This window comes from Podarcis cretensis (assembly GCF_951804945.1).
Source record: "Podarcis cretensis genome assembly, chromosome: 14".
Lineage (NCBI taxonomy): Eukaryota > Metazoa > Chordata > Lepidosauria > Squamata > Lacertidae > Podarcis > Podarcis cretensis.
Window position 1 is genome coordinate 11320612 of NC_137183.1, and position 21360 is coordinate 11341971.

General features: G+C 40.7%; 1 protein-coding gene across 1 annotated transcript in view; it reads left to right on the forward strand.

The window, feature by feature from the left end:
- The first annotated feature begins 216 nt into the window (after nucleotides 1-216).
- Nucleotides 217-21360, forward strand: part of ATOSA (atos homolog A) — a 47715-nt gene continuing 26571 nt past the window's right edge. Inside the window, exon 1 of the mRNA XM_079953201.1 lies at nucleotides 217-867. Within this exon, the coding sequence (XP_079809327.1) occupies nucleotides 852-867 (16 nt within the window). The 5' untranslated portion in view covers nucleotides 217-851. The remainder of the gene's footprint in view (nucleotides 868-21360) is intronic.

Here is a 21360-nt window from a genome sequence, read left to right on the forward strand (position 1 = left end):
GCTCAACCCAGGTGCTGTTTAATTTACCACGAACAGCGCGAGGCTTTTTTTGCTGTTGCGCGTATCCGAGGACTTAAGGAACAAAGTGGACCCTTGCGCTGCGCGGCTTCCCCGCCGTCTCCTCCTCCTCCTCCTCCTCCTCCTCTTTTTTTTAAAGCCCTCCCTCCTTTTATGACAATGAGCGTCGGCGGCTGTTGTCAGACTGTTTTTATTTAGCAGGGAATTTGGGGGAAGGAGGTCGGGAGTTCTGCCCTCTCTCCCTCTCCCTCCTCCTCCTCCTCCTTCCTGCCTGGCTCCGTAGAACAGGTAAAACGCAATGGACTCCAGCCTGGCTTGACCCTGCCCTGGGGCTCTGTGATTCAGAGCCTTTTGATTCGGGCCAGTGTGTTGCATACGCGTCGGGGGGGGGGGGGAGTTTTTAACTTTTTGTTGTCTGAGCTTTGGCCCAGGCAGGTTATAAATAGACCTGTTCAGACGCCGTGTTAAAGAAGGACACACTGGCAAGATCCAGAGAGAGAGAGAAGGAGGGAGGGAAGAAGGCAGGCATTGGCCGGGTCTAGCTCTCCCCCCCCTCCCAGCAGACTTCTGCTGCCACCACAATAAATGCCAAGAGGAGGCCTAGCTGCTACAGATTTTTGTGAGCTGTTAAGGATAGGGGGGGGGATTTTTATTGTATTATTCCTGTAACAATAGCAAAAAGAGAGAGAGAAATTAGCTGCAGACAGCATTAGTGAGACTACAAAGAAGAGGGAGAGAAAATAGCCCGGATAAGCCCTTCCACCCCCCTTTTCCTTGAAGAAGAAGAAGAAGAAGAAGAAGAAGAAGAAGAAGAAGAAAGATTTGGACTGAAAATGAAGCCTGACCGAGGTAAACGATTCAATAAAAAATCCTATGCTTAACATTTTTATCCTGGATAAATGGTTTTTTTTAAAATGGGTGGTGATAATATTGTGATGAGGTGGGTACTGGTTCCATTTTTTTTGGGGGGGGGGAAGAGTGAGGGTTTTGGAAGGATTAATGCCTGAAATTGATAATTATTGTTAGTGTCTGTAGTGTTATTTTTTTAAGGAGGTTGTGAAAATTTATTGGATTGACTTTGTCAATAAAGAGCTGGGTTTACTTCATCAATCAAGAACTGGAAGACAGAAACTCATTGTGAAAAACACCCTTTGCCCTGGGAGGATCATTTTAAATGTCAGAACAGTGTTGTGCTTAGGCTTAGGCTATTATCATACAATTGCAAGATGAAAAAAAAAAAATCTGTCAGAGATTGCTATCAGGAATTTTGTTAGCAACTCAATCTCTGTATAAATGGATGATATAAACACAGGTTAGGACAGCATCGAAACTCATGCAAAGCAGCTAAAACTTTCATTCTATTTATATTCTCCTAACCACTTCTAGTAGAATCTGCTCTAGTTCCTTTAATTGTGTTTGTGGCTAGTAGTTAAATTCAGTGGGTCAGATAGCATCGTTCTACTGATTCAGAACTTGTGTAGCTGTTGTAAAAATGGTTTACGCCACTAGAGTTAAGCAAGTCCTGACTTCTAATGTTAACTGTGTATTCATCATTAGATATTGTTTGCAATAATGTATTTCACTGTTGTAACTAGCCTGAACATTATTTTTAGTGAACAGTGCAATCCTATGCATGTATACTCAGAAGTAAGTACTACCGATGTCTCAAGCATCTGCAGGATTGCAGGTTAAATTTCATATCTCACATTGGAGCAATGAGCACTCGGGAGTAATATCTTTGCTATACTGTATTGTACTTCCATAACTTTAAATACACATTCAGTTACTATATGAATCATTTCAGGCATGTAAGATTATATATTAAAGTGGTTGAGGATGTGTAAAAGTATCAAGGCTGTGATCCTATAGGCACTTACCTGGGAAGTGCTTTGTTTTTTGAGATGCTTGCTTATTGAGTATCCTTTTTTTGTTACAAAAAGTATGTTATTTTCTGATCAATATATTAAATAAGTGAATGTACAGAAGTACATGTGTCATGGCTGTTTTAAAACTGCTTGATCTTGAAAGAAAAGAAACTGGTGGGATACGGTCAAACAAAGGAGCATTGTGTATTGACAACTACTTGCAGAATCCTTATTTGACTTCAGTTGTGTCGTGTGCAATATGATTCTAAACATGTTTACTCTGAAGTAAAACTGACTGTATTCAATGGTACTTACTCCCAATAAGTGCTCTTAGGTTTGCAGCCTAAATACTCAAAGGGAAAGCAGGAATTACTAAATATACTGAGATAAAGCAGAAGTTCAGTATTTGTAACTCCTTTCACACTACGAAAGCTTTGGCACAATAGATCTGATATGAGACAGTGGCGATTTATGGTGAGATAGCTGTAGAGTAGTCAGCCAGTGTAATGCAGTTGAAATAAAGGTGAATTAAGGCTTCTTGCAGAAAAGACCTTTGGATATATTGAAATTATAATGTCTCTGAGACACATCAGGCCACGTAACAGTAGCAAAATGTGCTTTAAATTGCCTTACTTTTCGCAGCAGCAAGGTGAAGTTGGAACTTTAAGTGCCAGTTGCAGTTTTGAAAGCAAATAAGAACTATAATTCCAATGCACATAGTTTTAACTGTCCACAAATTGTTACTCTTTGTGAACCATCTACAAAGGGTTAAACTATGGCCTAAATTCATCCTACCAATGCAGTTGTGAAGGCATAATCATGCAAATGTTTACATGTGATCCCCCCCCCACTCAACAGCAGCTGCACCACAGGGAAGCATGAAATCACCTGCTTCCATTAGTTGCAAATTAATAGTGAAGGACACAGGATGAGCAGAGCATTTAACTAAGCTGCAGTACAGTCTGTTTAATACTGGACAGATAGGAGGAAAATTGTGCTGCACTTGGCTATAAAGGAGAACTGTTTTGTTTCTGTTTCTGCAGATGATATTCTTGGTTAATCAGTAACAGTTTAGTCTTTCATTAGTAGTAGTAGTAGTAGTAATAATAGCTGAACTTAAGTTCAAAGTGATTGTTTGATCTAGAATTTTGGGTAGAAAAACATGCATTTAGAAGTAAAAATAGAATGAAACTCTTTTAAATAATGTGCTAGTGAATCAGATAACTTCCTGTATTCAGATGAAAGGGGGCACTTATTACTAATTCTCTGTCAGTGACACTGAGAAGCATTTTCATTGATTTGGTAGCAGAAAAGATGGGTTGATGTAGGTTTAAAAACTTGACTCTGAAATAAAGGGCATCAGTTAACATATTCAAAATGTATGAGGTATCTTATATTTATAAGATAGGGGGAGGGGTCAGAGAGAGCGCTCTGCCCCCCAACTGCTTGTACTATATAAGCTTAAGGTATGCAGTAAATAGTGTTCCATTGAATCCTATAAGCATCATTGAGTTTAGTAGATCTTGGTCTCCAGGCTTGGGGAACTGCCACCATTTCTGTTTTGCTTTTAAATCAGTCAGAGTTTAACCACTGACAGCATCACAGTCATATATATACATTTCTACTCAGAAATCTGATTGAGTTCATGGAGACTTCCAGATATGAGGGTATAAGACTGTAGACTAATTCATTTTGCCCTGAGGGGAGAAGAAAGAAACTTGGGGATTTGTCACCATTCATCTCCCATAGGGCCCCCTCCCTCCTTCAACTGTCACCAGAGGGGTGTCTGAATGACTCTTTTGCCCTGAGAGGAGTGAGAAGTAGAATATTTTTTTTAAAAAAATTGATGCTTATTGTTGTAATTTTTGTTAAGCTGCATGGTGAGGTCCACCTGAAAAACTGTAAAGAAACACCTTAAAAACAATATTTTCCACAAAAAACCTAGTTCCAATTTACTTACTATATCTAGTAATTTGAAGGGGAAAAGTGGATATGCATATCTATAACAAGTCCTGGGCAGTGTTATCACCCATCTTCAGATGTTGCTGGAAATAGATGGTTTACCTACTGTGGAAATGTGGGGACTTGCTTTTTCTTGTCATGTGTCAGGGAAGCCTTAAAGCTTCTTCCTTGGAAATACGTCCCATTAATTTGTAAGTAAAACTGCTTATCATGGAATTGTAGAGTTGGAAGGGACCCCCAGGGCCATCTAGTCCAACCCCCTGCAATGCAACATGGGGCTCAAACCCACAACCCTGAGATTAAGAGTCTCGTGCTCCACCAACTGAGCCATGCTAGCATCTTATGACAACTGAAACTTTCCAACTCCAGCCCACTGATGTATCATCTCTAACTTTTATCACATACAACCCGAAACTCTGTAATTGTAGATTGAGAGTTTTGTAAATAGCCAACAGCCATATTTGATAGTTCTATCTAGATTTAGCAGGGAGTAAGCTTGTTTTGAAGATTGCAGGACTACCTCCCAAGTAAACATGCATAGGATTGTGTTCATCTTTGCAGATAAGAGGTGCAAAATTCAGTTTAGGATGATGAATAATAAACAAGAGGCATATGTGCTCCAGGTGATGTTACTTCCTGTTTAGGAGGGTGGCGGCAGCTGTTCTGAAGATTGCCTAAATTGTGCTTCTAGTTATAGAAGCCGCAGGTAAATGCAGGGATGAAGCAATGAAGTGGTAGTGATGCTGCATCCTGTTCTAGCAGGGAAGCTGTTCTGGCAGTTTTTCTTGCTATTGGCTTGTACTCCTGAAAAGTAAATATAAGGGAGAGATCTGTGATGTTTGTTGGATTACTTTATAAGAAATGTGAGGATTAGGAAATCCTAGAAAAAGATGGCTCAGATGGCAATCTTATTGTCTGGTGGTTTGGATAATGATGTGGGGAATCTAGCCTTAATTATGGGAAAAACAGATGTGCCATTGTAGTATATAGTGTACAGACACAAAAGAATTGCAAGTTGCTCTGATTTTTTTGTGTAGATGAAGGACTTTCTGGTGTTTCGGTTCCTAATTAATTTTCACCTGCTCTGTTGCTGCCAAACAAAATTGCATAGTTGTTAGTACTACTGACCTTTTATTAGTAATCAAAGATTAAGTGAAAACTTGATGATGAAGAAGAATCTTGGGTGGAAAATGGAGGATGTGGATTAAAATATAATTGAGCATTTACTGGAGACAACATCTTAAACAGTGAAGTACAAACTATAATAAAGTAGTAATTATGTGCTTTCATCTTGTACTGAAAGTAAAAATGGAAATAGCAACTGTAATTTATTCAGTTAATGTTTTAAGCTGTTAAGTTTGTGACCTATCTCTTTCTACTCAGCAGTGCATCCTTGTAGTTGATTAATTTTTATGGCTTTATATGAGGCCTGGCTGGATCTATGGCAGTAGTCCTGTCACAATTCTGGATTCATGGTTGTAGTCCTTGGATGGAACCATCTTTGTTGGTAGAAAAAGGCATGAGTGGTATAAGCCATACTCAAGAGTAGACCCATTGAAAAACCAATGGACTTAAGTTGTCCACTTTCAGTGGGTCAGCTCTGAGCATGATTGACCCAAAATTTTGTAGCTGGTGGTGGAGCCTGTTCGTCGTTAAATTTCGGCATAACCCCTATCTACCGCACTCCGTCCTACTTAACATCGCTTATGGCCGCGTCTCACCGATATGCCTTCATTAGAGCTAGGTTTAATGTCTTTCCAACAAATGTGCTGAGACATAGATTCACTAAGGGCCAAGTCCCTTCAACGTGTGCTTGTGAAATGAAAACATCTGAATCTCTATATCCTGTTATGTTTATCTGCCCTTTGTACAGTTCAGCCCGTGCTAGCATACTAAACTCCATAATCCAGCCAATGGCTGACAAACCAGTAGACCTACAGCTTGCCTGGGTTCTTCAAGATGTGGATCCTTATATTACCCTACAGGTTGCTAAATTCCTAACAGCCGTCCTCTCGTACAAGAGACGGAATGGAATGTTAGCTGATTATTGATAGTTATAAGAATTTTCTATAACGACATCAGATACTGATTTTAGTGTAGTGCAATTTTTTTTTAATTTTAATCCTAATCTTAAACTTTTCTTATGAATGGCTGATATTTGTCCTTGTGAGTTGTAAACTGTGCTATACTACTTGTGGCTTGTATGAGTCCGCTGTTTTATTTGATTTGTTTTGTTGTGTTGTGTTTCATGATGGGCGTAAAGCCGAATAAACATTTTGATTGATTCTGAGCATGATTTAGTCAGAAACCACTCTAATATTTCGGTTCTGAAAATCAGTTTTTTATGGTGCCACACTGGACTTTGAATGAAAATACAACAAGTGCCTCTGGGAGCAATGGGACTTGATATTGATCTGTCACTTTCAGAGTGAATAGTATGAAAAAAAAAAAAACCATGACTTCCCTTAGTGTTCTTACTTTGAGACTTCCTTGATTTTGGGAAGCAACAAACAAATTAAAAATTAAACAAGAAGGCTAACTATAAAAACAAATTAATAATAAGGTGAAATAATTAGTTTAGAATAGTAATGAATTGGATACTTCAAACAATAATGGGCAAGAAACTCATAATTCACATGACAGTGTAATGTGTGTGACTCATTTTCTGTTACCCAGATGCTTTCAAATTTATGCCTAGGAATTGAAATATTCTTCAGACCACTGTGTAGACCAGATCTGGGGAGCATGTGGCTCTCCAGCTTTTGTTTGACTCCTAACCCCCAATGGCCCCAGTAAACATGGTTGATGTTGGGATCTGTAGTCCAGCAACACCTAGTCCCTAGCTCTGACACAGATTGATTCACATGTTAAAGGAAGAGGCTGTTTAACCAGTTTTAGTTTGTCCTTTTTCAAGCAGGATGCTTCCAGATACGTGGGTTCTAGTGCTGTAAGCTATAAGTGGAATTGCAATATACTTTCCATGCTATTGGGAGTACAGTACAGTGGAACCTTGAGTTGGGGACGTAATCCATCCCGGAGGCATGTCTGCAACTTGAAGCGTTTGCATCCAGAAGCGCCATGCCTGCGCATGCGGTGCAATTTAGCACTTCTGCGCATGCACAAAGCACGATTGAGAGCTTCTGCACATGTGCGAGTGGCAAAACCCGGCAAAACCATTCAGATACTTCCGGGTTGCCACAGGACGCAACTTGAAAAGACGTAACCTGAAGCGGATGCAACATGAGGTTTGACTGTATTGTAGTATATCCTGCAGTGTGATATTCACATCAGCAGGTATGATACAGGGGTGATTTGCAGCTCATCATCAAAAGTCTACTGCAGTCTGTTAAGGTACCAACTTATAATTTTATTTCTTTAATCTATTTTTTAAAATTATTGCTAAAACATATTTCTGGCTTTTTTTAGAATGAGAGATCATTCGCCATTATTTTATATTGACCTACCAACCAGTCGGGACGCGGGTGGCACTGTGGGTTAAACCACAGAGCCTAGGACTTGCCGATCAGAAGGTCGGCGGTTTGAATCCCCATGACGGGGTGAGCTCCCGTTGCTCATTCCCTGCTCCTGCCAACCTAGCAGTTCAAAAGCACGTCAAAGTGCAAGTAGATAAATAGGTACCGCTCCAGCAGGAAGGTAAACGGCGTTTCCATGTGCTGTTCTGGTTCGCCAGAAGTGGCTTAGTCATGCTGGCCACATGACCCGGAAGCTATACGCCAGCTCCCTTGGCCAATAAAGTGAGATGAGCGCCGCAACCCCAGAGTCGGTCACGACTGGACCTAATGGTCAGGGATCCCTTTACCTTTACTTTACCGACCAGTCAGCCGGATACTGATACAAAGAAAGGTCCTAGAACAGATAATTAAACAGTTGTTCTGCGAACACTTGGAAAGGGATGCTTTGATTATTCAGAACCAGCATGGTTTTCTCAACAATTTAGGCCAGACTATTATTTATTTATTTATTTATTTATTTTATTTTCTAGAGTTGTAATATTGGTGGATCAGGGGCATGTTGTAGATGTAACATATCTTGATTTCAGTAAAGATTTTGACAAAGTCCTCCATGATATTCTTCTGGAGAAGCTAGTAAAGTGTGGGCTAGACAATGTTACTAGTTGACTGACCAAACTTAAAAAGTGGCCACCAAATGTTCCTCACTACCTTGTCAGAAAGTAATGTGGGGTGCTGCAGGTTTCTGTCCTAGGACTGGTGTTGTTCATAAACTTTCTAAGTGACTTGGATCATTGATCTGACCCAGCTTCGACAACCTGAGTACGGTGATCATGAAGCCTTTCATGGGCCCTGGTTTGAGGGGCTATACCTGGTTTTGGGTCAAAGAGACAAAGTGAGGATGTTGCTGGTGTACCAGCCGCACTGTTGCAACAACTATTGCTTGGTTGCTACTTGAGAAAGTATTTGAGATGCTGTGGCAGTACAACTCCAGATAATCTTGGAAGAAGCAATTTTTTTTTTTTTAGATCTGTTACAGTTTGGCTTCTGGTCAGAGTTGGGACAGAAACAGCCTTGGTCATTCTGATGAGTGACCTTGACTGGAAGAGAGAAAGTGTGACCCTATTGATTATCCTTGATCTCAGCCATGTTCAATAGCATTGACTATGATATCCTCCTGGGGCGATGCATTGGGATGAGAGTTGGAGGCACTGTGTTGCAGCAGTTCTACATGAGGGGTTGTTATTGGAGAGTAGCACTGAGTGACACTTCTTCAACTTTATGGCTCTTGGGTTGTGGGGTTCTGCAAAGTTGCTTCTGTCCCCATTGCTGTGTTAACACCCATGTGAAGCTGTTCGAAGTGAACTGCCATCAGTATGCTCACAACACCCAGGTCTCTTTTTCTCTCTACAAACTGAGTTAGGTGAGGATGTGCAGGTGCTAAATCAGTACCTAGGTGCAGTCGTTGGCTGGATGGGGCCCAATAAATTGAAACCGAATCCTAACAAGATAGAGGTTTTTGAAGGTGATTCAGCATTATTCTCCCACCCCCGTTGTTATCTGCTCTGCTGATGCCCTGGACATAAAAGATTCACAAAGGCCCTTCTTTCCTTGTACCACAAGGAAAGCTGTCATGAGAGCCAGTGTGGTGTAGTGGTTAAGAGCGACAGATTCGTAATCTGGGGAACCGGGTTCGCGTCTCTGCTCCTCCATATGCAGCTGCTGGGTGACCTTGGGCCAGTCACACTTCTTGAAGTCTCTCAGCATCACTCACCTCACAGAGTGTTTGTTGCGGGGGAGGAAGGGAAAGGAGAATGTTAGCCGCTTTGAGACTCCTTTGGGTAGTGATAAAGCGGGATATCAAATCCAAACTCCTCCTCTTCTTCTTCTTCATCTGCTCCAGCCAGTGTTAGAAACTGGGGTAGAAAAGCTAGGAGCCAAATGGCTTCTGGGACCTGGGTTGTGGGCACCAAACAGAATGTCTAGTTGTCACAGGGTGTGTGAGAGTTGGCAACACTTTTTATTTTTTTGATAAGCATGAATTAATATACAATTCACATAAGTGACACATTGTTAATATCACATTTTTTGCAAAAATTGTTAATACACGTTTAATTTGGTGTTTATAATAAAAATATTGGTACCATACTTGAGTTTCTCAAATACTCTACTCTTTATTGTTAAACTTCTAAACATTTTCCAACAAAATATACTTTGAGACTTCAAAGCACAATCATTTCAGTAATCCTTGAGTGTCAGGTGCAAAAAATGACACCCAGACTTTTTGAGGTGCTCGCAAATGGAGAATCCTTAGGTGCAAAATGTGCCTGGCTCCCTGCTAATTTTGAACCCCGGCTCCAGTCAGCTTGACCAATAATCAGAGATGATAGGAGTTAGAAATCCAACAACATCTGGAGGGCCACAGGTTCTTTACTCCAGCCCTAGGCCTTCCAGGTGATTTTTCAACCACAACCAGATTTTAGAGGCTTGTTCTTCATCCTGGCTATCTGGCCCTGTGACTTTAAAACAGGCATCCCCAACCTTTGGCCCTCCAGATGTTTTGGACTACAATTCACATCATCCCCAACCACTGGTCCTGTTAGCTAGGGATCATGGGAGTTGTAGGCCAAAACATCTGGAGGGCCACAGGTTGGGGATGCCTGCTTTAAAAGCTGCAACTGTTGTGTGAAAACTTTCTAAATTTTACAGATTACATGGTAAAAGAAATTGTGTGATTTTAAAATTTTAAATTTCTGTACACTGAGAGGGGATGTTTCTGTTCCTCAGTCTTTGACTCTGGAAAAATCCTGGCTGTTTAGAATGTGAAGAGCCTTTAACAAACTTTATTAACTTTACATACATGTAGAAATAATTTCCAATAGAGTAGAAATAGAAATAGTAGTATCAATTGACATCTCTCAACAGTGTATGTGTTGTCCCCCCCCCCTTTTTAACTATTAACATACTGTGAGCAAAACTACTATTCAAAACAAATGGTCTTGTGTTTGTCATATGTACACATTTTGGGTATGTTGAGCTAAAAATGCCATTTATCTTTTTATATTTGAACTGTAATAATAGCAACACTCAGTGCCACATTTAGTGTGTCCTGCTTCTTGTTGTTCTGCTTTTCTTTGCTCTCAAATTGCCCAAACACAGCTGGGTTCATAAGAGGAGAAAAGAAAACATGATACTACTGCCAAACAGACAGGAAACTGTAGTAGACCTTGTGAGCAGTGAAGGGTTGAAGCACGCCTTCCGTCCAATCAGCTGCGAGTTCTGTTGCTATGTGCACTCTTACTCTGCCTTCTTTGTGGAAAAAATGTCTTGCACAGAGAGGCTGAATATGTAGCCAAAGCTGAACATTTTTGTGTTAGCCACTGCAGACATCTGGATTCCTGAGATACTGACAGTGTAGCCCATTTTGCTGCCAGAAGGCCACTACTTTTTCCGCCCGATTCCAGTATGGTTTACAGTGGAAACAAAGGGCTGCACAGAGAAGGTGTGTAAAAAGAAAGGAGTAATTCTTAAATGTTCTTAAGTTGTTTATGAACCCTGACTGTTTTTCTTCTTTTCTCTTCCCTATTCTGTATACTTGGTGTTATAAGCTGCAGTTTGTCTTTTGTCTGCATGGAAATCTTACACAGGGATAATTTCCTTGTGACAGTTTTAGAACTCACTTGTGGTGATAAACAATAATGAAAATCATTTAATTGTTGATTCCGAACAAAGGTGGAAAGGAAAAAGGAGAAATGATATGTGAGAGAGGAACTTACCACTTCACATAAAAAAGCCACTTCCCGTAATAGGTAGTGAAATTTAGTTTGTGTGTGTTTGATTATTGAACAGCTCCATTATTGATCGAGAAGCTCATTCAGTTTTAATGCCATGAAAATTATACTACCATATACTAAGTTTATATTTTGCATAGCTTCATGTTTTCTCTTCCTGTAGTATTCCAGTAATACACCTTTTCAAACCAACTAAAGGTTTTCAGAATAACTTTAAAAGTATCAGAATTTTGGGCATATCCTCCCTGTTATATGGCATTTTATACTGGATATCAGAGATGTATATTACTTGCCATAGAAGACCCACTAATAGCCAGGCATAATGCTTGCTTTATTGTTCACAGTGAAAATGGAAGACTTGGCTGACAATGTATTTCTTTTGTGTGTGCTTTTTGTTCATATAGGTCAAAGTTCTTTCAGAACACAAGGAAATGATTACATTATTCTACTAGTATATCTAGTGCTAGTAAATACAGCATTATCCATTTCTTGCCATTTGGTTGCATTGGTCCAAAGGGAGGTTATAAAAATAACACCCAGCCATTTGGCCGTTTTGAGAAGCAAATTTTAATGATACTAATAAAAAAAGCAGTAATAATTTGGAATTAAACAAGGTGGTATGTACCTTTTTAAAGCTACTGCTGTGCAAAGCAGATTAACAAAACACTGAAAGCCCCCACACCATTTTTCACCAATGGTGTTGTGAGTCAGATGAGGTTTTTGAGAAACACAAGAGTCTAATTGTGACCTGGTAACACAGATGTTAGTTGTATTTGGAGCATCTCTTGATAGCCTAGAACGGGAAAACCATTTGATTTACGTGATCATGGTGGTATCTAACATGCCCTCTGAAGGAAGAAGAATGTTCTCACTGGGCTCTATTTTTTTAATTTTTTTATGTCTAGGAAAATCTTATGCTTTGCTACGAAAGAATGTTGCAGCTAGGGATAGCAAAGGGGACTGAAGGTTCTTTCAGAGTAGCTATTCTTTCAAGCTATCCAGCATATTTATAGATAAGTTCCAAAACCTAGTTATCATCCTACAATAGAAAGGGGGCATAGGAGCATGGATTTCTCAGGGTTTTTTGGGGGGTAGGTGTTGGGAGATTCCACATGTGCATCATACACCTGATTATAGTTTCTTTCTCCATAGAAGACTATGGTAAATTTGAGAGGGTAGCCCTGGTCACTGCGGACATGTGCTCAGGCTTGAAGTTCATTTTGGAAGCTTCAATGTGCATAACGAAGAGTTCTGCCCTGAAGCAGTTTTCCTGTTCCATTTACTGAGTGGGGCAACTCTGCATGCCCATTCCTTTGCATGAACAGAGTTACCATTTGACTTCCTTAGAAGAAAGCAAAGTCCACTCACACAGGAGTTCTAGATGCATATTGGAGTGTGCTCAAATAACTGGGCCAGGCCATAATGTTCCCATAAGCACCCAGTGTTGGTTCAGGAGATTTTGCCTTGAGGTCAAAGACATGATGGCAGACTCCTTTTCATGTACAAAAGTTAACGGGACTGATTGTTGAATCTTAGGTCAAACTGCCAATGGGATGGGGATACAGGGTAGGCTACATTGCATATACATCTCTGTCCTTCAACACTTCCTGCTCCTGCTCCTTGTTCTTTTCCCCCAGTATGCCGCCTGAGGCAGTTATCTAATGGTTGGGCCAGCCCTGATTTAGCACTTTTTTATAGTGGATTCCTCTATAATGTTATGCTGTCTTGTTTGAGGTTATCTGTATCTATAACAATTTCCTTTATATAAACAAACAAATAAAAATAATGTATGTGTGTGTGTGTCTTTCTGTTGTGGAACTTCTGGGAGCTTTTACCACTTCTCAAATTAGTTATAAAGTCTCAGAATGACTCATATGAAGAAGAAAAAGCTACAAGAAATTCTCCATGAATCAGACCAGCCAATTAAAGATATTAGAAAGCAACACAATAGCAGTTTTATGGCCACCTTATGGATCATTGCTCAGTATATGCACACTTGTGGTCTAAGGGCACATGATGGACCCCTTTGTAGAAGCAAGTTAGGTCTAGGTCTGGTCAGTGCTGAAATGGGAAATCCTTACATATTGCCTTGCATTCTATAATGGCAAAAATGCAGGATATAAATATAATAAAACATGTAAGTACATTGTACATGTTTCATGGGAAATTATTTAGAAATAGAATAAATATATTTTTGAAGAAGGCAATTTAAAGGTAAATTATATGATATAGTATCCCTTAAAATAGTCAGACTGAATGGCAACAAACCCTTGTTTAGTGATCTGTATGTATATATGCTCTGTTTCTCACAAACTTTCACAGGGGAGTTCTCCTAAATGTCATTGCAAATCAATTTATACTTGCCTTTATGCAGGCTTATGCATTGTAACTGAAAGAAATGAGCTTGCTAGTTCCAGAAATTGATTGAATCATGCAGGATATAAATACAATAAAACATATGAATTCAAACTAAAAGTAATATCTGTATCTTTTCACATTTTACACATAGATTATACAATTTAGGTTTTATATAATTCTCACAGAGTTGGAAGGTATATGTAGACCAGTTACAAGGAACTTGTGGCTTTCTAAGTCCCATCAACCGCACTCAGCATGGCCAGTGGTCAGGGATGAGTTAGGAGACCAGTAACATTTGAAAGAACACATGCTTTCTGTCTCTGATGAACATCATTCTTTGCTCTGAGGCAGAACATCTGTATCTAAACCATCCATGGTGGATGTTTGCCCAAACTTTTCTGGAAAATCTCCGCGGAAGGAAATGGTACCATTTTCCAATGCATCTTTTTCTTTTTACATAAGCTGCAATATGATAGTTCTAGTGGTAAAATATCATGATGATTAAAGGTAAAGGTAAAGGTACCCCTGCCCGTACGGGCCAGTCTTGACAGACTCTGGGGTTGTGCGCCCATCTCACTTAAGAGGCCAGGGGCCAGCGCTGTCCGGAGACACTTCCGGGTCACGTGGCCAGTGTGACATCGCTGCTCTGGCGAGCCAGAGCCGCACACGGAAATGCCGTTTACCTTCCCGCTGGTAAGCGGTCCCTATTTATCTACTTGCACCCGGAGGTGCTTTCGAACTGCTAGGTTGGCAGGCGCTGGGACCGAGCAGCGGGAGCGCACCCCGCCGCAGGGATTCGAACCGCCGACCTTTCAATCGGCAAGTCCTAGGCGCTGAGGCTTTAACCCACAGCACCACCTGCGTCCCCGGGAGAATACCAAGGGTTTCTGCATTTGCTTTAGTTACATTCTTTTTCTGCTAACTAGGCTGCTTTCTAGACTCTACATCACTTGCGAATTGTGTTTTTATTACATCTATAACCTGCCTTCTGCCATGGAGCCCAAGACAGTGTACTTGTTCCCAGGCAGTCACCCCTCCAGGCACTGACAACACCTGGAAAACCACAGGTTCTTCCCATTTCTGGTCTAGTCCATTTGGTGATAGTATTATCTTTTCTATATATGACAAGCATCTTTCCTATACAATGTATATATTTAGTTTTATTAGGAACTATTATTTCATATTGATGAGAACATTTTTCATGCCCTTAGATATGGGTTGAGGCAGATCATACCTGTTCCAGAAATAGTCACCTGTAATGCTTAATACACTTCCTATAGTACTGTTAAATCCAAAGGGAACTAATTCTAAAAGCAATTCCCTGAAAACTTGGTTGCAACTGCTTGATTTAACATTGACTCTCAGACTCCTCTACAAAAGGATTTGCAAGATGAAATCTTAAAATCCCATGAGGCTCTTTTTCTCTGATCATTGTAATGCCAAGAGTTTTGTAGGAAGAAAATGTGGCAAAAATGTGTAGCGAGCACAAGTCTCTTGAATAGCACACTAATGAGTGTTAAAAGTGAATAGAGGCCAGACATTTATTCATAATAACCTCTTTGTAAAGAAAACCACTATGGTGAAGTGTGGGTTTTGTATTCTTCCAGTTACGCATTTTCAAGCAAATGCTGTGTGCAGATGTACACAAAAGAGGAGTTCCTGAACTCTTGATAGTGTATTTGCTACATGTGACGTGTACCTAATTCTTTGCCAGAACAAGTTCAGGGGAAACTGTTTCTCCTAGTTTTTCAGCAGCAGGCTGTGCTCAGTGCTGATTGGCTGGGGCTTGTGACATTTCCCTATCTCACTGGAGCAGTTTTGCAGTGTTTTAACTTTTGCTGTTGCTAAAGCAATGATTAAACTTGAGGTGATAAAGTACAGGTGGCACTCAGAATAATATTTTAAAGTGGACTTTCTATCTGAAGCATGGGCAACATTAACAGACTTGGCAGTGGAATCACCAATAACTGTGACTGACTTCTTTGGGCAAAAAAACCCAAAGTTCTATATCACAATATGTCTACATGTGTTTCTGTATACTCTTCTTTCCCTCTTGTGTTTGGTTTGCAGGTATGCTAAAAGCAATTCTCAAAACACTGCCCAGGTAAGGATAGTATGTTCTTAAGCGGCAAGATTTCAGTTGTATCTTTGCAGCTTGGGCAGATTGAGTTGTTGTGGTTGTGCCCAGAAAACTTTAAATAAAAACAGTAAGGTTTCATGCTGTCTCAAAGAGTTTATGGTTTGTTAACTGTGGGAGTCGCTACAGTTTTCCACAAGGTATGAAAAGATTTAGAATCCTACAGATCATTATTACCTCGGTAGTTGCTATAAAAGACTAAACACAGATGTATATTTGAGAAATCTCTTATTTGAGGAGGGAGATAATGTAACTGATGTGATACAGTCAAAAGGCTAGGCTCTTGTCAATAACATCACTATTGCATTTTGATGCTTCTGGACATTTCTTTTTCAAGGGCAGCATAATGTAGATCACATTCTAGTAATCTAGATATGATCAGGGAATGTGGCAGGATCATGGTTCCCACACCCTTGAAAAGGCTGCTTGATGCATCAGCTTAAACTGAGCAAAGGTGCTTCTGGACACAGACACTACCTGTCTGTCTGGGACTAAGGTCAAGACCTAGTGTTCTTGATCCTTCAGCATCCTTGATCCTTCAGGAGGAGTTCCGCCCCCTCTAGAACTGTTTTAGTACCTCTATCCAGATCTGCCCTCCCTCCTACCATCTGTACTTCCATCTTATTTGGATTAAGGTTAATTTGTTAGGCCACATCAAGTCCTCAGTTGACCTCAGATGGATTCAGAACTGCCACAGTTTCCCTGAAACTAGGTAGAAAGAGTGTGGGTGGAGGAGTGATGAGCATGCTGGCAACACTGTACTCCAGATGACCTAAATAATTAAATGAAAGGCTGAGAGAATAACAAATGGAACAAGACGATCCTTCTAGAACCTAAAAGGCCATTGGTACTACATTCTGAGATCCATCCTCCAGGAACGATACAGAAGGCACCATAAAATTGTGCCACCACTCCAAGCCATCATATTACCTTGACAAGGCACTCTGTAAATCCTCCTGCAACTAGATATGGTCATGGTCCCTGGAGAACGTATTAAAATTAAAATCAATCAAAAGTTGCTTGTAACGCAGATTCCAATGTGCTTGTCATTGGAGTTGTACTTGAAAAAGACCGGACTGAAAATAGTTGTATACCAATTATTGTGCAGCAATTTGAGTTGGGCAAACAACTCCCCACCCCATGTATGTGCCCTAAGCAACTCCAATTTTAATTCAATAAGTTGTGGAAGCTTTAAAATTGTGCACGTTAGCTAGAAAGTTACCTAAAACAGTGAATTGTCATTTAGCAAGAACCTGGGAGCTATAATCAAAAGTTTATTTATTTAAATTGAGATTCATGACAGTACGTCTACTGAATAATGCTAGCCATACAATCTCAAGTACAGTGGTACCTCAGTTTAAGAACAGCCCTGTTTATGAACTCCGCAAAACTGGAAGTAGTGTTCTGGTTAGCAAACTTTACCTCAGTCTACGAATGGAAGCTGAACGGTGGAGGGGTACCGGCGGCAGGAGGCCTCATTAGGGAAAACACGCCTCGGTTTAAGAACGGACTTCTGAAACGGATTAAGTTTGCAAACCGAGGTACCACTGTACAAGGCTCAGCTACCGCTAAACAGCAGCTTTGAGATGCAAGGATGCTTCCTCAAATGGCCAACAGTTCAAGGGTCTGGTATTTGTGTACAAAGTCCTCTACAGCTTGGGACCAGGATATCTAAAAGCTTTGTCTCACCCCTTCTGTGCCCAGTCACTGTGCTTTGCCAGAGAGGGCCTTCTGCAAATATCCCCTCATCAGGAGAAGTGTTCTGTATGATGTAGGAAGTGGGCTTTTAGTGTGGTAACACCTGTCCTTTAGAACAGGGTGGTCCAACTTGTCATACCAAGTGGGCCACAAGAGTACTTTGGCTGGGAACCTGTGGGCCACACACTGCCTTGTCGCATGGGGGAGGGGGGAAGCGAGGCCAAAACTTGATTCCCTTCTCAGTCCTCATACTGCCTTCCCAAAATCGGCTAAGTGAGGGCTTTGAGAAGGAGGCATGAGGCTCTGGCAGGGTCCTAGAACTCTCCGTCCTCCTTCCCTAAGCTGAGAAAGTGCCAACTAGACTTTAGGAAGGAGGCAGGAAGACTCAAGGACCCTGTCAGATCACTCAATCTTTCCAAAGCCAGGCAGCACAGGTGTTAGGGGTGCGAGTCAAATGTTGTCAAGGGCTACCAAAAAAGGCTTTGGGATTGTGTGTTGAACCACTCTGCTTTACAACTTCTTGCCATTGCCTATCGGGCAGGTGCTGTCACTGTTACCCTTTCACAAGGGCCACACATCCCATTTTACCATTTGAGGATAAATGGGAAGTACCCCACTGGGGCGAGAGGGGTGCCACCTCTAGGACTTCCACTGCCTGAGGCAGCTGCCTCACCCTTTTCATGGGTGGACCGGTCCTGTCTTTTCAGCACTCATTGAAAACCATTTTTCAACAGGAATTTAGAGGCTTTTTTCCAGTTGGTAACTGTATTAGATGAAATGTTTTTCTTGTTAAATCACTTTGGGCTGTTTTATACGAAGCAATTATTGAGCGAAATAAATAATAGTAAATAAAAATGCAAAATAGTGGATGGGAAAGGGAGCAGGAGCAAGAACGTTGTCAATTATTGGCTTTCTCCCTTTCAACTCAACTAATATAATTTCATTATCATTCCTTGTACAACAGCTTTGCATTATGGGGTGCAAATTTAACACATTATGATTCTGGAATCTTTGCCTAATAACCTGTAATTTGTGGGGAACTGGAAAACATATCAGTATCCTAGTTTGATAAACATGGATGTGCCTGTTCTGATTTCTGAAAATTATGATTCAGTGCCTTTTCCAGATCAACCTCAGGACAGTGGAATTAATATATTCCACAAGTCATGATTAGACAGAAAATGTGGGTTGTGCTGTAATTGTCCATTATTCAAACATAGACTCCAATGCTCCACAGGAGTGGGCTTTTCAGAATCTAATCTTAATCAATTTTTTAAAGAAAACATTATTTGGTTACGTTCTGTTTTGGTTTTTTGAAGTATGCCTTTTTTTAGTTAAGTCTGAAAATAGAAGCGCTCAGATTCAAGGTGGCAAATAGAAAGGCTTCTAAACATAGTCGTGTGTTTTCAAGTACATTTAAAATCTTTTCTAATGCAGCTGTCACAGTTTTTACATTAGAAGTTAATTCCAGATTAAAGAGTCAATTAAAAGCTACCAGCTGTGGTTTGGGCTTCCATATATTCATGAAAATGATATGCAAACTTCCTGTATCTTAATCTTAGAGTAGACTTTCCACAGAGAACTGCTGAATGTATGCCAAGAGGCATATTCTAGGGTGCCCATTCCGTTCACACCAGGCCCAGGTTAGGAAGTGAGTATCAGTAGTAGTGGTGGGGAAGCTGTATTTCATTGAACTTGTCTGCTGTAACTGATCCGATTGAGGAACTCCAGATAAGCAGTAAGGTTTCCAATGGCATGAGGGGAGATATCAAAAGGCAAGCAGCAACAATATAGGAAACCTCCATATAACACATACTTAAACCAAAACCCAGACTAAAATGTGTCAATACACAGGTAATCTGGTTTCCTTCAAGAAGCTTTTGCAGCAGAACTGCCACTAGCACTTAAATTCCAAGGAGGGATTGTAGAAAGGCACCACAATATCCTATGCAGTAGAATGGAATGCCAGCAAAGTCTTTGTGTGGCTACACTATCCCCTATAAACAGAAAGAAAGGGCTTGCCAAGTGTGGGTGAGAGGGTGAAAACCTTACTCATGGAATATATTTCTAATCCCTTGCAAGAACATGACATCTCAGCCAGCTATTGGCATTCACCTGCCCCCCAAAAGCCACATTCTTCTAATCAAAGATAAATATAATAAGGCACATTTTTCACCAAAGGAAATTAGTGCTCAATTTAATTTATTTTGAATTATAGTGTCAGCAAACTGACTTTTCTTGTGTGACTGGGGCTGCCACAGTTTAATGCAGACCAGTTGATATTTCTTGCAGGTCCCTTCATTAAGCAAATGAAAAATGGTAAAGAGCCAAGTCTGGAGAAGTTTCCAGTTGAATGGTACAAAAGGCATATAGCACTAGCACCAATATTACTTTCAGCCTACTATGGAGCTGTAGAACAGAAGTCTCACCCCTCTCCCTATATAAGGCACTCATCTCTTTCTTAAACCAGGCAAATATTGTACTTTAAGTTGTCTGCCAGTGTCACTGATTAATGCTGATAAAAATTTTACAGTGATTTGGAGAATAAGTTATAGGAGGCGATGGCAACCCTAAACCACCCAAATCAGGTGAGAGTTCTAAAACTCAACCTGGGGGTTGATAATATGATATTTGTGACTCTGAATAAATGTAAGGATTCCCCTTCAGCACTCATCTTGTCAGATGCAGAGAAAGCATTCACTAGAGTACACTGGCCCTTTGCAGACACAAGTGCATAGAAGGCCTTTGGGTTATGTTGGGAAATGTTAATTTGGGTAGAACTTTACTGTTTGGTACCCACATTGCGAGTGATGATTAAAAGAGTGCTCTCTTCCTTTGCTTTAGAGATGTAGACTGGGCAAAACTTCCTTCTTCCATGTCTTATTTTTAAATCTCTGCTTAGAGTCACTGGCTTGTGCAATCTGTATGAACCATTGCATCAAGGGGATGTACGTTGGATGAGAGGAGCACAAGATTTTCTTACATGTAGATGACATGCTACTTTCAGAAAGCATGATACCTGCCCAAACCACATGGATAATGTGGATTGCTCTTGAGCTATAGCATTAACTGGTACTAAATCAGAACTCAAGACCTTAAACAAAATCCTACCCTGAAGCCTCTATGATTCCTGGCAATTTTATTTGCATCCTACAGCCTTAACATACTGAGAAATTGAAAGGTAAAAGTGGAAAGAATAGTTGTGTAAGCAAGGTTAGACCTTGACAGGTGGACACAACTGTCTCTGGGACAAGGTCAACGTAGTCAAAATAAATGTTTTGCCTAGTCTTATTTCTGTTCAAAGAGGCAATCCTTTATATACCTTTCACAGTGATATTTGAAGCCTCTCGGTGCTTTATTTCATACATTTCTTTGGGGCTCTTTCCCCTCCATGATTATCCTCCGGGGGGGGGGGGGTTGTGCAGTTAACCAATTGAAGAAGGGCTTTTGCATTCCTTGAACTGGAGCTTACCACAGGGCCAGTGTGTTGGTGGACACTCAAAGGTGTCAAAAATGGGTACCACCTAATCTTTTGCACTAGCAGCCCTAATGTGGCCCTGTGTGGCCCCGCCTTTTGGGATGGGATACTCTCAGCTCTAAATGCATCCAGGAGGATGGTACCCCACTATCCATTTTGGCTGCAAGAGAGGTTTTGGGATAGATTACCGCAGAAGTTTTCTTTTCATCCCTATCACCATGTGAAGCAGACATTTAGTTGGAAATACAGGGCTGGCAGTGGGGCTGATTATGTCAAGCCAGCTAATTGGCCAGAATCTCATCAAATGGGAGAGATCAATATAAACTTCCAGTATCTGCCAACTAGCAGTGCAGTAAATTGTAACGTTGCTTGACTTCTCTCATTGTATTTGAATATTCTGATATCTGTAGGATCTGGTTCCCTCAGTCCATCATCCGAAACCTGCAATTTATGTTAAGCTATGTTGGTTAAGACCAGCATTTGATGTGCAGAGGTTGAGATAGGTGTGGCACAGGGTGGAGAGGTTTTATGGTGAGCAATATGGAAATTTTATGGACCACAACAACTTCCTCCACCCTCCCCT